This window comes from Bos grunniens, chromosome 20, assembly GCF_055505025.1.
Source record: "Bos grunniens cultivar Pamir isolate PY7600 chromosome 20, Bosgru_T2T1.0, whole genome shotgun sequence".
Taxonomy (NCBI): Eukaryota; Metazoa; Chordata; class Mammalia; order Artiodactyla; family Bovidae; genus Bos; species Bos grunniens.
Window position 1 is genome coordinate 33477198 of NC_141184.1, and position 12336 is coordinate 33489533.

A 12336-nucleotide genomic window follows, 5' to 3' on the forward strand; every position below is an offset into this window, starting at 1 on the left:
ATGGAGAAGAAGCTAATTGGATAGGTAGACAGATAAACAAGGAAGAGTAGATAGAAAGATATGTTCAGTTCCAAGAACTTCAAGATTAGATTAAATTTCTAATTTAGCAAAGGATGCAGAAACTCAACTAAAGCAAGGTGACCACACAGAACTAGGCCAAATGCAACCTATATCCATTGCACCACCCTCCACCCCTACACATCCTTCAGAGGGGCTTACAATGACCAGAGGCTTAATTCTGTGCCCTGGTATAGTCTTTTTACACATGGGGCTTCAGTGGCTGTTTGGAAAGAACTTGTATGATCTATGCACTTAATGCTTCTACTGAATTGAGTATGTACAGGCAATGGCACCCTCTTCTAATTTTAAGCCTAAATTAGCATTTTTCCTTCCTCAGAATAAAGGAGAACCAGCCCTCAGGTGTTCTATGATATCGGGCCAGTCAACATTCTGAAAACACTCATTTTTTCATGGCAAATCATTGAATATCTATTACCTCATCATTAGAAACACACACACACATTTATTACAATAAATATTATAAATACAAATCTACTGTAGAGAACTTGAAAAGTACAAAATAAAGTAAAAAGTAGTCACCTGTTTGACTAATCAGAGGTAGTAACTGCTGTCAGTTCTTTATCCGTTTCTCTTCATTTTCATTAATAAGTATTAGATATATAAGGAAATGAGGACCCTGGTGTGTTTATTTTTTGTATTTTATTCCCTTTTGCACTTATCCCATGAGTGTTTTCTCACTGTCATTTTCACTATCATTCTAAGCTAAAATGCTCACAGCAGCACAGCATTCCATCACAGACCGATACTATCATCATTCCCTGTTGTTGGAATCATAGGTTTTCTATTTTTGCTGTTAAGTAACACAGAATGAACATCCGTATACAAAATTCTTGGTGCACATGAATATTTCTTTAGAATCAGTTCCTAGATCAGTAATTACTGGGTCAAAAGGTAGGCAATATTTTTCAGGCTTTTGATACATAAGAAACTATGCTATGCTATGCTAAGTCACTTCAGTCGTGTCCGACTCTGTGCGACCCCATAGACGGCAGCCCACCAGGCTCCCCCGTCCCTGGGATTCTCCAGGCAAGAACACTGGAGTGGGTTTCCATTTCCTTCTCCAATGCGTGAAAGTGAAAAGTGAAAGTGAAGTCACTCAGTCGTGTCCCACTCTTGGCGACCCCACGGACTGCAGCCTAACAGGCTCCTCCGTCCATGGGATTTTCCAAGCAAGAGTACTGGAGTGGGGTGCCATTGCCTTCTCTGATATCAGAAACAATTTACTCTTTCCCATGCTCAGAATGCCAGCATCTAAATTCATGGCTCTTGGCCAAGTTTCAAAGAGCAGCAATATGAATCCCAATCTGTCTGTATTCAATCTGTTTTCTATTTTACTTTCTGAATGCCTCATTGAATTTAACATCCAGTATCCAAACAAAGGCCCCAAAGTTTCTCAGAATTTATCAAACTTGAGAAATTAACCCACCACAACCTCTAGACTGCAGTTTCCAAAGCAAATCCTGTCCAAAATCTAGATTCATGTGTAAAAGTTTGACAGAAGTCACACAATTCATTTCAGTGTTCTTTTATTGAGTAATACAATGTATCTGGGGCTTCCCAGGTGGCATTAGTGGTAAAGAACCTGCCTGCAGGAGAGATGCAGGTTCTATCCCTGGATGGAGATCGCCTAGAGAAGGAAATGGCAGCTCACCCCAGTATTCTTGCCTGGAGAAGCCCATGGACAGGGGAGCCTGGTGGGCTGCAGTCCATAGGGTCACCAAGAATGGAACATGACTGAGGGGACTTAGTACAAGTGCACACTGTATATCTGAAAGAGTGATAAGCAAAAGCATGTATGAAAGTAAATAAAACTCACCCCACACTAAGGCCTCTGTCAAGTACCAGCAGAATTGGTCTAGAACTTTTACATGATTTCCAGTGCAGCCGGCATATTCTACTTCTTTTCTTTTTATTCTTTTTACTTTATTATTTTTTATTGAAGTATAATTGATCTACAATGCTGTGTTAATTTCAGGCATACAGCAAAGTGATTCAGTTATACATATATATATTTTTCAGATTCATTTCCCTCATAGGTTATTACAAAGTATTGAGTATACAGTAGGACATTGGTTATCCATTTTATAGATATATTCATGTGTATATGTTAATTACAAACTCCTAATTTACCCTCCCCCACCCTTCCCAGTTGGTAACCACTTTTGCTGCTTCTTGCTGTTGTTTCTGAGTTGGAGAAGGAAGAAAGACTTGTCTTATTGTCTAGCAAATTCTATCTTTAGACTTTGTTTAGCTAGTCTGTGGTTGTTGCTCAGTAGCTAAGTCGTGTTCAGCTCTCTGCAACCCCACGGACTGCAGCATGCCAGTAGGCATTACCATCTCGAGGCATGAAAAGTTCAGGACGAAATTGGTGTTTTCTAAATATCTCTATTACTGGAAAGACTTCATCTTCTCTTTATTTAATTCCACAGACCTCTTCCTTTACTGATATGAGTCCCATTGAGGAATATCCTGAACTTGAGGACAACTTTATGAGTGAGGAAAGGGAATTACAAGAGGATGGGGAGGAAAAGGAAGAAGAAATCCCTGAAAATGCAAATACGGAAATGATTTCCATGCAAACATTACTCCAAGTGTTCCGAGGAGGAAATGAAGTACTGGACGCTAACAGATTTGCCAGCCACCAAAAGTTAGAGAACATTTATTTAGAGGTTGGTTGGATTCTTTCATTAAAGAGACAACCTATACCCACGAAAATTTCCATCAATTTTGAGTGTATGGTCATAGAATTTCTCCTGAAATGTCTCAACGTGTAGAAATCATGATGATTCCTTTAGTAAATAAAATCATTTTTAGCATCATCAGGATCATAGATTTAATTAACTTATTTTTTTTTCTTTTTAAGAACTTCATAAAAGTGTTTCAGGACCTAGGTTCCAAGAACTTAGAGCCAATTGAAGTTGCTGTTCTTCTGAAGCATCCTTTTATTCAAGACCTGATTTCAAGTTATCCAGATTATAAGATCCCTGTGAGTATTACCCAAAGATCCTAATACAGTCTTTTTTAAAATTGTCATTATAATTTTATTTTATTTTTATTGGAGGATAATTGCTTTATAAATGTTGCATTGTTATATATATATAATATATAAATATATATGCATATATATATATATATGTATATCCCTTCCCTTGTGAGCCTCCCTCCCCCCTAGCATCCCACCCCTCTAAGTCATCAGACAGCACCAGGCTGGGCTGTCTGTTATATAATAGCTTCCCACTGGCTATCTACTCTACGCATGATACACATATCTACACATGCATATGTCAATGCCACTTTCTCAATTTCTCCCACCCTCTCCTTCCCCCACTGTGTCCGCAAGTCCATTCTCTATGTCTGCGTCTCCATTTCTTCCCTGTAAATAGGTTCATCATTACTGTTTTTCTTGATTGTCTTAACGTGGTTGAATTCAGGTTCAGGGCTTGGTGGGATAAAACAAGCGTGGAGGAAGAGAAGGAGGGAAGAAGCTGGACTAGGCTAGACCAGGGTCTCGGGAAGCTAAGCTGGTAACAGCATCAGGCCAAAAAGGCCAGCCCTCAATACCGCAAGGCAGTGAGTTCAGGCAGAGTAGAAGTGACTATCAGTACACGGGTACCATGATAGTTAGCACTACCAGTATATGCGTAATATGATTAGTACCACCAATAGGCCTACCAATATTAGGGATAATACCATAGAGCTGCTCCACCAGGACTCTGAGGCCTTGAGTCTACCACAGAAGGCTGGAGGTAAATGGCAGTAAAAGCTGGATGGGTGGCTATATTCATGTTCTGCATTATTCCAGCCATCGAATGACCCTGGCCTATGATTGAAGAGCATGGGGAATAGAATCCCCCTGCGCAAGAGAACAAAGGAGACCCTGATCCCCAGCCAAGCGCTGATTTATTCACCAAACTCTCATCACAGTACACATTGTTGCTGTAACTCATCCAGTGACCATGTTTCTGAAAGAAGGGATAAGGGTTCCATCAGAGAAACTGTTCAGGGTAGGAACATTGAGGACCAAACCCAGAGAGGCTGGACCAAGACAGCAGAATAAAGGAAGGAAGAGAGGAAGAGCTGGGCCTCAGAGCTCACACCATCACCTCGCACATCAACCACACATGCTGAATGTGCATCTACCTGGCAAGTGCCGGGTCCCCAACAGCAAGGGCTACGGAAGGCTGGGGGTGACCACCTTTCAGAATGTGGCAGGTTGCTACAACCTTCTCAGAAGCCTCACACACTTAATAGCATGCAGTCTCCCTATTTGGCTTCTGCTAATGGTTTATTGGACTACAGAGAGTTAGCTGAGTTTTTGATAAAAGCACTTTCACTTTGATAAGATGCAAGTGATCTAAAGCTGAGCACTGAAGAATTGATGCTTTTGAACTGTGGTATTGGAGAAGACTCTTGAGAGTCCCTTGGACTGCAAGGAGATCAAACCAGTCAGTCCTAAAGGAAATCAGTCCTGAATATTCATTGGAAGGACTGATGCTAAAGCTGAATTCTCTAATACTTTGGCCACCTGATGTGAAGAGCTGACTCATCAGAAAAGATCCTCATGCTGGGAAAGATTGAAGGCAGGAAGAGGATGACAGGGGATGAGATTGTTGGATGTCATCACCGACTTGATGGACATGAGTTTGAGCAAGCTCCAGGAGTTGGTGATGGACAGGGAAGCCTGGTGTACTGGAGTCCATGGAGTCGCAAAGAGTTGGACACGACTGAGCAACTGAACTGAACTGAAATGTTTCCTTATCTCTAACCATCGTTGTTGTTGTTGCTTAGTTGCTCAGTCATGCCCTACTCTTTTGTGACCCCATGGACTGTAGCCCACCAGGCTCCTCTGTCCGTGGGATTTCCCAGACATGAGTACTGGAGTGGGTTCCCCAGAGGATCTGCCCAACCCAGGGATCGAACCCGCGTGTCTCCTGCATTGGCAGATGGTTTCTTTACCACTGAGCCACCAGGGAAGCCCTCTTAACAATATCACATCATTATATCTTTACAATTAACCATCCTCTTTGTAAAATTATTTGGGTCTCTTTATTTAAACAGGCCCAAAATACTTGGATATGTGGTTGGCAATATTCCAAGTAATTGTCTCATACATCCCACAAACGTCTACTCTTCACAATGAAACCCATATGTCACAGGTTCCTTTTTAGCATCTTACACTCCTACTTTCACTCATAAAGACCAGCTTTCTTCCCCACTTAGGATGAGAATGGGATAAATCAGTGTCACCCTGGATTTAGTGGGAACAGCACACATCAGAACTAGACAAAGAGGTGGAGAGAGGTGGGTGAGTGGGTGCATGGTTGTCACAGGCAGGATGGGGGGCAGTCCGCCAATTGAGGGATATCCCTGCCTTTTCTGTCATCTGAGCAACCACCATTCTATGTGAGGTGGGTTCCAGAAGCCCATCTCTTTAGACTGCATTTCATCCTACACATTCTGTTCCACATTTCAGGGAAAAAAAAACCCCATTTTAAACCAGCAAAATAATTTTCAGCTCCTTAGAATAATGTGCAGTAGGGTTTACCTTATCTTACCAACAACAACTAGGACCCTAAAATGATTCCACCATCACTTCCTCCTATTATGGGAGAAGAACTCCCTGCAAAGTCAGGATGATTTGGGGAACATTTTTACTCTGGCCAGAATGTCTAACTATTACTGACTTTTGCAGAGACGATTCTATCTGGCACGTTCCTGAAGAAAAAACTCTGGCAATAGATGACTGACTGCCTTCGAAGATCAATCCCCTGAAGATGGATTCTGATCCTCAGGGAAAGCTGGAGTCAGCAGGGTTCTTATTACTTTGTGCATTTCTCTTATTTAGCAAGGAGTTTTATCAGCGTGCACCCCAGCTGAAATACTCCTGGCATTTTGAATAGCACAGGACCGACTCTGGCATGGCAGAACGTCTGACATTCTGAATTGCTGCTCACTATATTCCGGGAGCACCTTGATGCACTGATGACCAAAAAGATCTCTTCACGTTCCCCAAATCCTGCTTGGTGCACAGACCCCTTGGGTTGAGAGCACCTGCCCTCCCTCCCCCCACCCTCACCCCACAGCTGGAGCTTGTTCTGACCTCCAGCTTCAGAGTATGAATGTCACCTGACACCCTAATAGTAGAAAGAGAGCTTGTCAGTCTGTCTAGCTGTCCAGTGGTTCATTCCTTCATTGCCAGGGCGCTTCTGCAAAGTCAGCTTCTTCAACCCTCCCCCGTCCTGGTCCTTCATCTCTCCTCCCTGTCATCACTCCACCCTGGAATCTGAAGAGAGGACATTGAACCACCTGCTAGAATCTAGTCGGGGCACCGTTCCGACGAGAATTGAGCCTTTGACCTGAAAAACCTAAATGTGATGCTTGAAAAGGAAAGAGGTTCCCTTTCCAGTAAGATGCTCTATTCTCATTTTTACTAAGCAAATAAAGAAAAGGAAGAAAGGAAAAGAAAAAAAATCTCTGAAGACTTAGTTACTAACACTCTCATCCTGTCATCAATTTTTTTGCTCCAGATATCCATGTGCAAGTAAATAGATCACATTTTTAAAATGAACTTTAACCACAGTGATGTTGTTTGAAGATCTTTCAAGATAAGTAGAGCAAAAACTAGAGTGTGGTTTTTCGGGTTAAAATGTTGTTTGCTGTTATAAACAGTGGGAAGTAAAGGTTGTCACCCAACAGCCCTGTGTTTACAAGATTCGTGTTTGGAACTAGCAAACATTTTAAAATACATATGAAAAAGACCAGTTTGGGTAATTATTTTGATACGTGTTATTTTTTGCTCCTGTGGAGAGGTGGCCTGGCTTTGTGGTTAGGAGAGCAGACTCAGGAGCCATGTTGATTGGGTTCATAGCTACTGTGTGACCTTGGGCAAGTGACCCCGTGGTGCCTTGGTTTCTCTGTAAAATACGGTTAATTCTCAAATATGCCTCTCAAGGTCCTTGTACAGAGTAAATGACTTAAGCCATACAAAGTGCTCAGCTCCGTACTTGGTAGACAGAAAGCCCTCACTACATAGTAGGGGCTTCCCTGGTGGCTCAGATGGTAAAGAATCTGCCTGCAATGCAGGAGACCTGGTTTGATTCCTGGGTCAGGAAGATCCCCTGGATCACTCCAGTATTCTTGCCTGGAGAATTCCATGGACAGAGGAGCCTGGCAGGCTATAGCCCATGGGATGGCAAAGAATCAGACACAACTGAGTGACTAACACTACAGAGTAATGTTTATTACTATTATTATTACTGCCGGCCTCTTGGTGGTTGCAGTGCATAAGAAGTAATTCTGACCCATGCAAAATATTCACAGGTGAACTAAAAGCCGGCATTTCATCTGCCAAGTTCGGTGTCTGCTCTCTGGAAAGAAAGGAGACTTTCACTGCAGAGTGTCATGATGACAGGGGGTCCAAACCAAAGTCCCAGGAATCCACATGTGGTCAAATACAACTCAGAAGATCCATGTTTTGTTTTGGATTTTATAGTTATTCAACTCAAGCTCATTTATTTAACTTCTTCTTTCATAGATTTTTATATAGAGAGGTTATTTTCAAGGAAGGTTCCTAAATTCTTAAGAAAATGCTTTGCTTAAATATAATAAGATCATTGAGGACACCGTCACTGGGTGGTTAGTGAAGAAAGTTAATTTCCTCCAATAAGTAGATTTACGCGTGTAAGTGGACATTGGATTTTCTGCACCAACTCACCAAAGGTAGTTTCTAGTGATGCACACATATGCTGCATAAAATGTGAGTCTCTTTTAACAAAACCTGTACATCCAGCAGATAGCCTTAATATCAAGGGTTCCATTCACTAGGAGATAAAAATAAATCTTTCAGTGTTAAAGTAAGAATGTCACAGGAGAATTTCTTAGAAACAAATGAGTCAGGACCTGAGTACATGAGGGCAAAGGACCTATAAATATAAATGTACCCGGAGGGGACACAGTCTTCAAGGTATCTGACTTTAAGATACACTCCAACCGCCTCTATTATGTTTATAACAAAATACAATGGCTGCTTCAGCGCTTTGCATTTTCGAGGCACCCATGCCAAACATTTCTAGACTCTCTCAGCCTTTTCTCCACTGTTACTTAAAATTATGGCCCTTGATTTCAGCCATAAATCTAGCCAAGACTGATTGAAATATCTAGAGCTTATAATTTTCCCCCATGCTATGGAGTGTCAAATAATCACAGGTCAACTCATTCCTTAATCCCCAAGTAAATAGTCACTAGTCAGCAATAGCTGTTACAAATAATATTCTCTGCAAAGAAGACCTGTCAGTAAGTACTGTGGAGGGTAGGACGAGAAAGGTCAATGGCAAGCAGCTGGTCTTTTTCACTTAACTTGCCCAAGATTGCCCTTCAGCTGTGGGAGATCTATATTTTTAAAGAACAAGCTCCTTCAAGAAAATGATTCACTATGTTTCCTGGCAGTGACTGATACAGCCATGTGGGTGTCACTCAGCAGGGCTCTGTTCAGATGCCGAACTAATTCATGTTTTCATGAGTAAAATGACTACAATCAAATAGAAACTTTTGGAACTCAGCTCTGAAGTAAAGAAACTTATATTCTTGAATAGTTCCCTAAAAAAAAAAAACCTGGAAACTGAATAAATGTAATTTTACATTTTCGCCTTATGCTAGCTAGTACCCATTCTATTCAGAAAACTAAGATCATGGCATCTGGTCCCATCACTTCATGGGAAATAGATGGGGAAACAGTGGAAACAGTGTCAGACTTTATTTTTCTAGGCTCCAAAATCACTACAGATGATGACTGCAGCCATGAAATTAAAAGACACTTACTCCTTGGAAGGAAAGTTATGACCAACCTAGATAGCATATTGAAAAACAGAGACATTACTTTGCCAACAAAGGTCCGTCTAGTCAAGGCTATGGTTTTTCCAGTGGTCATGTATGGATGTGAGAATTGGACTGTGAAGAAAGCTGAGCGCCGAAGAATTGATGCTTTTGAACTGTGGTGTTGGAGAAGACTCTTGAGAGTCCCTTGGACTGCAAGGAGATCCAACCAGTCCATCAGTCCTGGGTGTTCTTTGGAAAGACTGATGCTAAAGCTGAAACTCCAGTACTTTGGCCACCTCATGCGAAGAGTTGACTCACTGGAAAAGACCCTGATGCTGGGAGGGATTGGGGGCAGGAGGAGAAGGGGACGACAGAAGATGAGATGGCTGGGTGGCATCATCGACTCGATGGACATGAGTTTGAGTGAACTCCGGGAGTTGGTGACGGACAGGGATGCCTGGCGTGCTGCGATTCATGGGGTCGCAAAGAGTCAGACACGACTGAGCGACTGAACTGAACTGAACCCCTTCTATTAATACATTGTGATAATATCTTAAATTTATTTTATAAACATCTGTGATTTAAAATGTAGCATAGTTGGATATTTTAAGTGGACAAAAAACAGATCATTCTATCCCTAATATTAAAAAAAAAAAAAAACGGGATAATTCCCTGCCTCAAAATAATCTGCTGTTCTAAAAGTCTACAAATCTGTAAACATGATTAATTTAGCATTAGAATTTTCCTTTAATAGAAGATGAATATTGTTTTTTATTGGTTAATAGGGAAATAATGTTTTGCCTTGCCCGTTTTGTGCCAAACTCTGTGTAATTGCCGGAGAAGGAAATGGCAACCCACTCCAGTATTTTTGCCTGGAGAATTTCATGGACAGAAGAGCCTGGTGGGCTACAGTCCAGGGGGTCACAAAGGAGTCACACATGACTTAGCAACTAAACAAGAACTGTGTAATTGCTTTTACAAATGTTATCTAATTAATCTAATAAGACATCTCTATTATTAGATCTTACTAGATGGGGAAATGAAGTCTCTAAGATCTTTGATATCTTTCCATTGGCAAAATTAATAAGTTGCAAGGCAGGATTCACACTAGAGAACAATTTTCTCAAAGGAAAAAATAAAAACTCACTGTTTAATCCTGCCACATATTGAAGCCCATATTATTAATAATCATTACTTCTAATTCATTTATTAAGAGTTGTAACTTCTCTTTAAATCTCTTCTCTTAGGATGTTAAGATAATTCTCCAAAGGAGTGAGCATGTACAAGGAAGTGATGAAGAGAGGTCTCCTTCAAGACTTACAGAGGAAAAGAAATGAAGGCACAGGAGTGGCAATGAATCTTCCAAACAACCCATGTAAACATGGTGTTTGTTGTATACATTGTCATTGTAAGTGAAGAAATGGCCCCTACCAGCCTATGAGGGACACTGTAAAGGGAGTCCTCCTTCCTTAATTCAAAGAATATTCTGTAATAAACCTTAAATTTCTGAGCCAAAATCCAAAGTAAGAAGGAATGCATTCTGAAGTGATTCTGAAAACAGAAGACACCAAAACAGTATTTTCAAAAGTAAACAAGCACTTATGTCATGATGTGTCCCTGTGAGAAGTATCTGCATTAGGCAGATACATTAAAAATTCTCCCAAAGCTCAAATCAGGGCAGCATGGCTTCATACAGTTTGTATTAATAGTTCTTGCTCCGTAAAATCCCAAGGTGTGTCTCACCAGTCAAAGAAAAGGCTGTTGTCTCAGCTGCTGGTATAGTCACGATCCTGTTGTCTATGCATAGTCCTTAATTAATAGAATATGTGTCTTGTAGAGATTGATGTACAATGATAGTCTTTACTTGTGTAAATGAGTGAATCTAATTCAGTGATACTTATCTCAAGAAAGTGATTTTGTTTTGTTGTATTTTTTAGCTTTTTATTTTATTAATATATAGCCATTAACAATGTTGTGACAGTTTCAGGTGGACAGCAAAGGGACTCAGCCACACACACACACATGTATCTATTCTCCCCCAAAGTCCCCTCCTATCCAGGCTGCCACATCGAGCAGTGTTCCCTGTGCCATACAGAAGGACCATGTTGGTTATCCATTAAGCATAGCAGTGTGTACATGTCCATCCTAAACTCCCTAACTATCCCTTCCCCTCTGGCAACCATAAGTCTGTTCTCTAAGTCTGCAAGCCCGTTTCTGTTTTGTAAATAAGTTCATTTGTATCATTTCTTTTAGATTCCACATATAACAGACGTCATACATTATTTCTCCTTCTCTGTCTGACTTACTTCACTCGGTGTGACAACCTCTGCTGCTGCTGCTAAGTCACTTCAGTCATGTCTGACTCTGTGCGACCCCATAGACGGCAGCCCACTAGGCTCCCCCGTCCCTGGGATTCTCCAGGCAAGAACACTGGAGTGGGCCGCCATTTCCTTCTCCAATGCAAGAAAGTGAAAAGTGAAAGGGATGTTGCTCAGTCGTGTCTGACTCTTAGCGACCCCATGGACTGGAGCCTACCAGGCTCTTCCGTCCATGGGATTTTCCAGGCAAGAGTACTGGAGTGGGGTGCCATTGCCTTCTCCAGGTCCATCCATATTTCCGCAAAGTGAACAATAATGCTCTTTTCAGTGGCTGTGCCTCTTTGAAACCCTTCTGGGTCCCCTCACTGGCTACTTCTTCTGAGAATCTTTGCTGGACCTCACGCACACCTCTTCTATTCAGCCCCTAAGAGTTGAAGGCCCCAGCACTCAGCCTCCTCTATCCACAGCCGATTCCTGGAAGACTCATCCTTTTCCAAGACTTTATGAGGCCAAAGTTGAAATTTCTATTCCCATCTTCTTTCCCCGAAATCCAAACTTCTAGAGAGAAGTTTGCTGTGGACTTGATTACCACCTGGATGGCTTATCATCATCACAGACTCAACATATCCAAGCCAAGGAGAGGGAGCCTTCAAGTCACCCCATTGCTCTAACCTTCTATTAGAGTCCCATGTCGTGCAGAGGTTCATCCAGGTCCTCACCTGGATCTTACCCCTTGCTGCCTCTCTGATCTCATTTCCCACTATTCTCCCCGCAGCTCACTCTTCATAAGCAACAAGTATGCATTGTTTATTTTGGAACACAGAGGACACATGCCTACCTCAAGGCCTTTGCACTTGCTTTTCTCTCTGCCTGGAGTGATTTTCTCCCAAATATCTTCATGGCTTGTCCCAGTTTCCTTCAGGCCTTTGTTCAAATGACACTTTGTCAGTAAGGCCTTCCCTCAACACATAATACAAAATAGAAATAACCTACCATCCCCATACATCTCAAACCCACTTTAATTTTTTTTTCCATTGCGCTTATCAACAACTGATAAATTGTATGTTTACTCTTGTCTATCACTCCACTAGGTTTAAGTTCCATGAAATCAGGGATGTTGTGA

At 41.6% G+C, this 12336-nt stretch overlaps 1 protein-coding gene across 2 annotated transcripts in view; it reads left to right on the forward strand.

The window, feature by feature from the left end:
- Nucleotides 1-10412, forward strand: part of SPEF2 (sperm flagellar and cilia associated 2) — a 208077-nt gene extending 197665 nt beyond the window's left edge. Inside the window, exons 34-36 of one of the 2 annotated variants that reach the window (XM_086361399.1) lie at nt 2511-2750; nt 2945-3067; nt 10143-10412. In XM_086361399.1, the coding sequence (XP_086217525.1) occupies nt 2511-2750; nt 2945-3067; nt 10143-10232 (453 nt within the window). In that variant the 3' untranslated portion in view covers nt 10233-10412. Of the gene's footprint in view, nt 1-2510; nt 2751-2944; nt 3068-5773; nt 6853-10142 lie in introns of those variants that run through there. The other variant, XM_086361400.1, reaches the window with a different exon arrangement.
- Nucleotides 10413-12336: the final 1924 nt, after the last annotated feature.